Source organism: Oncorhynchus mykiss, chromosome 21, assembly GCF_013265735.2.
Source record: "Oncorhynchus mykiss isolate Arlee chromosome 21, USDA_OmykA_1.1, whole genome shotgun sequence".
Lineage (NCBI taxonomy): Eukaryota > Metazoa > Chordata > Actinopteri > Salmoniformes > Salmonidae > Oncorhynchus > Oncorhynchus mykiss.
The window spans coordinates 39363329-39372588 of NC_048585.1; the positions used below are offsets into that span (position 1 = coordinate 39363329).

General features: G+C 43.0%; 1 protein-coding gene across 2 annotated transcripts; it reads right to left on the reverse strand.

The window, feature by feature from the left end:
* Positions 1–162: 162 nt before the first annotated feature.
* On the reverse strand, positions 163–7930 carry serpine1 (serpin peptidase inhibitor, clade E (nexin, plasminogen activator inhibitor type 1), member 1). Of its 2 annotated transcripts, XM_036957792.1 has the most exons (9): positions 7834–7930; positions 7223–7338; positions 5480–5718; positions 3200–3424; positions 2745–2939; positions 2077–2376; positions 1651–1737; positions 1269–1352; positions 163–989 (listed from the first exon to the last, which is right to left on the reverse strand). In XM_036957792.1, the coding sequence occupies exons 3-9, from the start codon at positions 5715–5717 to the stop codon at positions 952–954; spliced, it is 1167 nt and encodes a 388-aa protein (XP_036813687.1). In that variant the 5' UTR covers position 5718; positions 7223–7338; positions 7834–7930; the 3' UTR covers positions 163–951. The 2 variants fall into 2 exon arrangements, with proteins under 2 accessions (XP_036813687.1, XP_021433372.1); XM_021577697.2 differs by lacking the exon at positions 7834–7930 and having other exon boundaries at positions 7223–7486.
* Between the last annotated feature and the right edge of the window lie 1330 nt (positions 7931–9260).

A 9260-nucleotide genomic window follows, 5' to 3' on the forward strand; every position in this document is an offset into this window, starting at 1 on the left:
CTTATGTCACCTAGTGGGGCATATTTTATTGTATATTTATCTGAATTAAAACCTATATTTCTGGATCCAACTAGTCCAACCACTAAATTATTGCTTTTCTAAGTCACTATTCATGTTATGAACACCAGAGGTCAAAACTAATACATTGTAGTCCGCAACATGTAAGGTTTTTAAAAAGGTTTTCATTTTAATAAATATATAAATACTGCAAAAATAAGACTTGTTGGAACAAACAGAGCATTACAGACAATAAAATTCAACAGCAAAATAAAAATATTTCTTACCCATTCAATAACCCATTCAATATCAGGCATTAACAACCATACCCATTGCTCACAAATAAAAAAAACATATCCCATCAGCGCAAATAATAGATATATAAACTTTCACTTATCAAAATATATGCATTTTGCCAATTTGGTAATATACAGATTAAGGATCATTTAAGTTACAGTTATTGTCCAGGTCATAGATTTAACTATGGTCAGTTTCAGTAGCAAGTTGATTGACAGGTGTCCCTGTCAATGGAATGAAAGGAATGTTCATGGTTGTTGTATATCAGCACAGATAATCCATTATATTGAACAGATACTCAGGTCAATCTCTTCAAAAATGGAAGGCAGTCGGGAGGAGGCAAGATCAGGTGGGACCATTCTAGCTAGCCAATGGGAGGGCAGATATGCGTGTGAAAAACAGTCACAACTCCGATATAAAGTTGCCGGGATGTCGTCTGACATATTTATATCAATACACTTGTAACAACCTAAGCATCAAGAAACATGTATTAGATAAAATAAGCCACATGTAGAAGATAAGCCATTCATTTGTTAACCAAATTTGACACTCTCATTGACCACCATACAAAAACTCCTCGCTGGAGAAGACAGATTTTGGGCCGTTATTCCTCTCGCTTCTCTTCTTCCTCTCTGGTATATTGGTCTGTTAGTGTTGCTAGGGTTGGTTGACTTGACCCATGAACAATACAGCACCTGGGAGGGGAAAACAAACATGTTTTATATTAGAGGACGAACAAGGTAGGAAGTATGTCAAAGTGTCTGAGGGACAAAGAGAATTTCATACAAGATCATACAGTATATGCAGGGACAAAATAGCAGGACTTCCCCTGAACCTACTTGAAAGTGTATGCACTTATATAAAAAGGGCTCAGCTAGCTAGACTTGTGGTGATTTGAGACATTGGATAACCAAGGCTAACATGATGTCGTTTTTAACAGAGATGGTGGTGTAGGCACATTAGAGGAAACTCACCTGTGGACTTGTGTTGGATGAGGAAAAGGAAGGGCCTGTCCAGGGTGATCTCCTCTATAGCCATACGAGAGAACATAATGGCAGCTGTAAGGGGCAAAGAGAGGAGACAATACAGTCAAAACACAACTCTGTACAGTAACATCACTTTAACATCAATTAACTACTGTATTATGTATTGCATTATTGTATTATGTACATCTAACTATTGTACTATGTACATCCGTATAACAAGCACTGTCAAAACACAACTCTGTAGCCTATGCTATCATCAATTCATCATAAATGTATTGTCTTTATGTACATCTGTATAAAAGACAAGTCAAAACACTTCTTTATACTATTGGTTAAATCATCAGGAATAAGTATTGGTCTTGTAATGTACCTGTGGCAGCTGATCCCTTGGTTCCCTTCTCGTTCACCTCAATCTTGACTTTCTGCAGAACCTTGGACACACACAGCCTTTCGTCAGCTGGCAGAGAAATAAAGAGAGGGGGTTTAGATTAGCTGTCTAAAAAGAATGAGAAGCATGCAGTATTCTGTATTTGCTAAACACACAAACTGATCATACCAAGTCTGTCACTTTCCAAAGTCCATACTTTCATACCACAGAATGTATGCCCAATACATTCCTTCATTCTAAAGTGAAATGCTAGTAGTGTGGATATTGCAACAGAGCCAATCCTATTCCCTACATAGTGCCCTACATTTGACCAGAGGCCTGGGCCCTGGTCAAAGGTAGTGCACTATATAAAGAATAGGGTGCCACATCAGACACCAGTTCCTAAGTGATGAATGGTAGGGTACTCACTGGTGATGCGAGTGAAGTCTGCTTTGGCCAGGTTGAACATGTCCCCCAACCCCATGCTGGTCAGTGTAGACTTCAGATCCACCTCAGTGTCCAGGGTAAACTTGGGCAGAGCCAGTTGACGCTTGACGCTCCTCAGCTCCTCTCTCCACTGTTGCAGGCGTCTGGTGGTCAGCTCGCTACTGAGCACGCTCACTGGCCTCTCGGACTCGAAGGGGGTGACCAGCAGCATGCTCAGGGACTCTCCCTCGTACGGAACCTCGATGACATCATAGTCCACTCCGTCGGGGGTCACGAACTCACCTGTAGAGGAGAAGAGAGGAGAGGTTGGATTAGTTTCAGTTTGATTGGTGGAGGTAGTACTTGTAGTCATGTCTGTTTTAAACACTGGCTGCTGGGCTGCGGCGGACTCGTTTGAATCACTTTTGAAGAATGCATTTCTTAAGGACCAAGTCCTAACTAAATGTGTGTAAATAATATCGATGGAAGACACGAAAGTTAGTTACATTTAGTTACATTTACAGATCACATGTTAGGATTCTGCCAAAATGAGGTATTCTAAGTTAACTTCTAAAGTATTTAAAAAGAAGAAAGGATGTACTCATGTCAAGGGGATGTAAAAATGTCTCATGGGAAAATTCTACACTTGAAAAACATCCTGAGGTACCCACCGTAGTTGAAGCGGTGTGTGAGCCTCATCATAGGTACGGGCACAGAGCTGCCATTGGCACAATGGAACAGCCTCTCCTCGGTCATCTTGGGGTCAAAGGGCACCTTCCATAACCCCTGGAAGTGCAGAGCGTTCAGTAGAACCATGCGAGTCTCGTCGGTCAGAGCACCGGACGACAGGAATGAAGGGATGGTACCTGGAACAGAGAGAAGAGAGGAAAGAGAGTGTTAGGGAGGTTTGTTTTGATTATAAATCTGTCTCATCCCACAAAGAATTAGATTTTCTGGAGAAAACAAGCAACTTATATCCTCTCTGTCTGTCACTGGTTGTGTTGTATGCATTGTTGTTGCTATATCTACTACAACTTCATCGATTTTAACAAAGTGCACACTTGTAATATGTGGGGATGTGCATGACATTGAAGGTATGAGCCAATACTACACTATTGTATCTCACCTGCGGTGTGGTCAGAGACCCAGGCATTGATGAATTCCAGGGCCTGGTCTGGCCTGGAGAAGTCCAATTGGTGAGGGGAGGCCTGGAAGGCTTTCCCCAGCCCCCTACTGAAGCTTTTCTCCAGAGCCATCTTCTTCTCTACCATGATGCCAATGGCCAGCTCCACTCCCTCCTCACTGGAGAGGTTCTGCTGTAGCAGACGCTGCTGACGTGACATCCCTCGCTCTGGAGGAGAGGAATCATTGATTTTAATTTATGATTAAAAGTACAAAAAGGCTGGAGAGGAAGAGAAGGAGGAGAAGGGGAATGGAAAGAATGAGAGAATGAATGAGTCACGATTGCATATAGAGATGGTGAGAAAGTGTGGATGTTGCTCGTCGTCGGCTAGGATGGCTCTTTTTGTTTTGATTATGTCAGCCTGGAGTTATGTTATTGTCAAGGCCTCATTGTGTAGACAAAACCAAGTCTACCATCTGTCTCACTTTGCAAAACTCATTCAACTACCCTATGTAGTTGCATGAGATGACACCAAAGGACTGTTTTGCTAGCACAGACTGGAATATGTTCCGGGAGGTGGCGTATACCACCTCAGTCATCGGCTTCATCAATAAGTGCATTGACGACGTCGTCCCCACAGTGACCGTACGTACATACCCCAACCAGAAGCCATGGATTACAGGCAACATCCACATTGAGCTAAAGGCTAGAGCTGACAGTTTCAAGGAGCGGGACACTAATCCGGACGCCTATAAGAAATCCCGCTATGCCCTCAGACAAACCATCAAACAAGCAAAGCATCAATACAGGATTAAGATTGACTCCTACTACACTGGCTCTGACGCTCGTCGCCAACAGATCCACAGATGATGCAATCTCAATCGCACTCCACACCGCCCTTTCTCACCTGGACAAAAGGAACACCTATGTGAGAATGCTGTTAATCGACTACAGCTCAGCATTCAACACCATAGTGCCTACGAAGCTCACCACTAAGCTAAGGACTCTGGGACTAACCACCTCCCTCTGCAACTGGATCCTGGACTTCCTGACAGGCCGCCCCCAGGTGGTAAGAGTAGGCAACAACATGTCTGCCACGCTGATCCTTAACACAGGGGCCCCTCAGGGGTGTGTACTTAGTCCCCTCCTGTATTCCCTGTTCACCCATGACTGTGTGGCCAAAGACGACTCCAACACCATCATTAAGTTTACTGACGACACAACAGTGGTAGGCCTGATCACCAACAACGATAGGGAGGAGGTCAGAGAACTGGCAGTGTGGTGCCAGGACAACAACCTCTCCCTCAATGTGAGCAAGACAAAGGAGCTGATCGTGGACTACAGGAAAAGGCGGGCCGAACAGGCCCCCATTAACATTGATGGGGCTGTTGTGGAGCGGGTCGAGAGTTTCAAGTTCCTTGGTGTCCACATCACCAACGAACTATCATGGTCCAAACATACCAAGAAAGTCGTGAAGAGGGCACGACAAAACCTTTTCCCCCTCAGGAGACTGAAAAGATTTAGCATGATCCTCCAGATCCTCAAAAGGTTCTACAGCTGCACCATCGAGAGCATCCTGACCGGTTGCATCACCGCCTGGTATGGCAACTGCTCGGCATCTGACCGTAAGGCGCTACAGAGGGTAGTGCGAATGTCCCAGTACATCACTGCGGCCAAGCTTCTTGCCATCCAGGACCTATATAACAGGTGGTGTCAGAGGAAAGCCCATAAAATTGTCAGAGACTCCAGTCACCCAGGTGATAGACTGTTTTCTCTGACACCACACGGCAAGCGGTACCAGAGTGCCAAGTTTAGGACCAAAAGGCTCCTCAACAGCTTCTACCCCCAAGCCATTAGACTGCTGAACAATTCATAAAATTTGCCACTGGACAATTTACATTGACACCCCCCCTCCCCCTCTTGTACACTGCTGCTACTCGCTGTTTGTTTGTTACCTATGCATAGTCACTTCTTCCCCACCTACATGTACAGATGACCTCAACTAGCCTGTACCCCTGCACACTCATTCGGTACCAGTGCACCCTGTATATATCCTCGTTATTGTTATTCTTATTGTGTTACATTTTATTATTACATTTTATATAGCATACTTGGTAAATATTTTCTTCTTCTTGAACTGCACTTTTGGTTAAGGGCTTGTAAGTAAGCATTTCCACAGTAAAGTCTACACTTGTTGTTTTTGTCACGTGGCAAATTAAGTTTGATTTGATGTCATTATACATCACAGCTGTGGTAAGATGCTACAAAACAGTCCACCCTTACCTTGTAGAGAGAAGCCCAATTTGGCGTTGAGTGTCTTCCGGGTGTTGCCCCCAGCACCCAGCTGAGCCATGCCCAGGATGGTGGCCACGCCGTAGGGTGAGAAGGCCAAGTTAGAGCCCCTGGAGGTCTGGGCCACATGAGAGAAGACCCGCATCCCAAAGTCTGTCTGTTTCTCCTGGAGGTTAGAGAGGGCCGCTCCAGAGAGGCTGAGGAGGAACCACACGTACAGGCACAGCATCCTGGGGAGAGGAAGGAGGGATGAGTGGAATGGTAGACAGCTCTAACAACATTATCTAACGGCAAAGCATCCTGGGCAAAGGAGGAGGAGAGAGGGTTAAAGGAATCTAACAACATTGTATACAGGTAACGCATTCTACGGAGATGGGGAAGATTGAACAAGAACAAATAAAGAATCCAAGGAGAGAGGGAAGCGAGGAGAGAGAGATTTGTGAAATTACAGAGATTCAACAATATTGCATATAGGAAAATCGGGAGAGGACAGGGGAGAAAGATGAGTCAAATGATAGAAGGATCAAAGAAAGACTGAACAAGAAGATGAAAGATGAAAAGATCTGTCAGATGCATTGCTGCGGTACATACAAGAGTGTTACCTGAGGGGTTACTTAAAACCATAGTTGTTAAAATCGTATGTTCTCTACAAATACACAGGTCCGTTTCGGTCTCAGTTGCATAAATTATTTGGCACAGTTTCTGCTTACTAGCCAATCGAATTTAGAACCATTTTAAAAAGCATTCCACAGTGTGTTTATAAATCTGTTTCTTGTTGGGCAACCTTCAAAGATATTTTCTATTCCACCGGACCAGTATAGACATCACAGACAGAGGTATGTACCACACTTCTGGATGGAGGATAGTAAATCAAAATAGTTTATATGGTCATATTCACCAGGCAGCAAATGGAAGAAAACTGACTCAAACAGGGAGGTTCTATGCAGCAAATTGACCAATAAGAAACATCTTTGTTTTCTGTAGCAAAACATTTAGCTATGGTGTCTACTAATGAATACGACCCTGGTTCTCAATGGAAAACAAACCATGGCACAGTGACCCTGGCATTGGTTTACTGTGGTACAGACATGGGTGAGACAAAACAAGAGACAAGACCCAGGTGCCAACCTTGGACATGTTGGCGTGACACACACACACACACACACACACACAGAGAGAGAGAGACAGAAAGAGATAGAGTGTGTGGGAGAGAAATAAAAACAGAATTGAACAAGTGTTTATTAGGGTGCAACTTTGCATGCTATTGTCATTTGTTGTTGTCCTATATTTGTTTTCATATATGTAAAAAAAAATATGCATCTTAATTTTTTAATCAGACTGTTTAATTGTATACTTGGACCATAATGCTTCATAATAAAACATATTTGAAACAGAATGGTTCATTTTGCCCTCAAGGCTTTTAGTGCAGCGGTGGTCATTTGAGTTCATACATCTTTAAACACACAGTTCTGTTGTAGAATTTGAAGATATACAGTGTTTTTTCCCCCAGAAGTTCAGGGTTCAAATATTGACTCATACAACATGTTGTCTGTATGTTACAACCTCTGAGTTTGTTTAGTGACGCACACAGACAATATACTGTATGTATCCATTTGGTGATTTGTTTCATAATAATAACAACAAATGGAAAACACGACTAAGTTTGCCTTATGAGCATATTTCCAAGAACTTTAACATTTGCTCTAAAGAATATAATCATAAACGCACTCTTACCTTGAAGTTGAAGTGTTGAAAGATGTAGACGAACTTGATGAAGATTAGCTTGATGTAGCTCTTGAGTTGCTTGAGAGTTGCTGGAATATTAATAGCTCAGTCTCTCAGTGTTTTCCCTGTGAGTTATTAGAGAAGCATCATTTGAGTGTGAGTGTGTGTGTAAGAGTTCTACTGCTTTATATAGCGTAGACTAGCGGCATGGCTCCCTAGGCCCCTCCCTCTTCCCTCTAGGCCCCATTCCAGTAGACATGTGCAGAGAGGAAGTTACTTGTGACTATGAGGTCGACATCCCTTACTGCCTAGACAGGCTTCTACTCCCTAGCGAGGCTGTTACACACACACACACACACACACACACACACACACACACACACACACACACGCACACTTTCGCTCTCTTTCTCACTCTGGCACACACACTACTCACTTATGTCCTCTTCATCACTCTCACACAGAGACTCAGGCACATTTTTCTCTTTGTTTCTTTTTGCACTTGGGGAGAGAGAGTGAGAGAGAGGAGGGGGGGGGGGGGGTAGGTTCAGTCATGCTGTTTACTCAGGGGAGTTTGGAGCTCCCATTGTCTGGCAAAGGTCAGGTGGTTCCAATTCTACCTGTCTCTGTGTCTACTCGTCCATCCCCGCTCTTCCCATGTAGTCCTCTCTCTCTTCCTCTTTCTCTCCCTTCCTCTCCCTCTCTCTCCTGTCAGAGAGGGGTGACACATAAACACAGATCTGACACATCAGAATTCCAAATTTGGTTCTGTAGCTGCCAGCATTCACAAAATGTTCACACACACACACCATTGCCCCATCGCACCTGCTGTCTATAGTCCTTGTGCTTACATTATTCACCTTCAGAGGTGAATGTATCAAACCAGTTGCCGTGATAAAAGTGTTTTGTTGCTGTGCACTCTCCTCAAACAATAGCATGGTATTATTTCACTGTAATAGTTACTGTAAATTGGACAGTGCAGTTAGATTAACACAAATTTAAGCTTTCTGCCCATATGAGACATGTCTATGTCCTGGAAAGTTTGCTGTTACTTAAAGCTGTCATGCTAATCACATCGGTGCACGTTAGCTCAGCCGTCCCGGTATAGGGACACCCATCCTATAGATTAAGGTGTGTGCATGCATGTGTGCGTATTCTTTGACATTTTGCTGAGAGGCACTGTATGTATTTCCTTTTCTCCAACTGCTATGTGTGTTTAAGAGGTGTGAAAACTGAAATGACCCACCACTGCAGTAGAAGCCTTTGAGGCCAAAACATAACAAAACGGAAAACTGGTTTGGTCAAGCTGGATGATCTCCCAGAATTCTTGTTCCTTTCCACTCTCCCTCAAGCATCTTACTGTGACTCCACGGTTTCCACGGTAACTGAGAAGGAGGGGGGTTAAACTTGAGGCAACATGGTAGTAAATTTGGGGTCCCTTTGACTCTGTGATGTCATAGGCTGTTAACGTTTTATTGTTGTTTTTGAACCTACATGTGTTATAGTTGATGTTGCTGCTTGTTCACATGAGCTTAACTGCCTAGTTACACACAGCATGTTGATAGTGTATTGTAGATTTATACCATGGCATTTTTTAATACTCCTTTCTGATTGTCTTGAAGGGCATTCTAGAGCGTGCATTACTTCCCTATAAGGCACGATATATTTGCACTGTAAAATTCCATGGCTATAGTTTATTTTTAGAAATTTTCTTTGAGCTGCTTTTGAAAACAGTATTGCAATTGTTGAATTCGATTTTCATAATAGCAAGCTATGACTGATGGTTTGGTTAGCTAAACAAGCAAATATGTTTGTTTGGTTACCACAGCAACTGCTGTAGCTATCTTGTAAACTTGCTATCTACTTCAGTGGATGTTGAAAACAGCAAATTAACACATTTCTGGTGGCAAATGTGTTAAAGTGGAACTGACAGAGTTTGAACTACTTTTCAGATGTGAAACAAACAGGCAATCATAATATCAGTCAAACATATCACATTCCCAGTTTATGCAACAAAACCAACTTTATAAGAGGTTTTAAAATTAGG

Coding starts and splice junctions, on each gene's coding strand:
- serpine1 (XM_036957792.1), bottom strand. CDS start 5,717: ATGCTGTGCCTGTACGTGTGGTTCCTCCTCAGCCTCTCTGGAGCGGCC. Junction 2,940..3,199: donor GGTCTCTGACCACACCGCAG/GTGAGATACAAT, acceptor TCTCTGTTCCAG/GTACCATCCCTTCATTCCTG. Junction 1,353..1,650: donor CAAGGGATCAGCTGCCACAG/GTACATTACAAG, acceptor TGCCCCTTACAG/CTGCCATTATGTTCTCTCGT.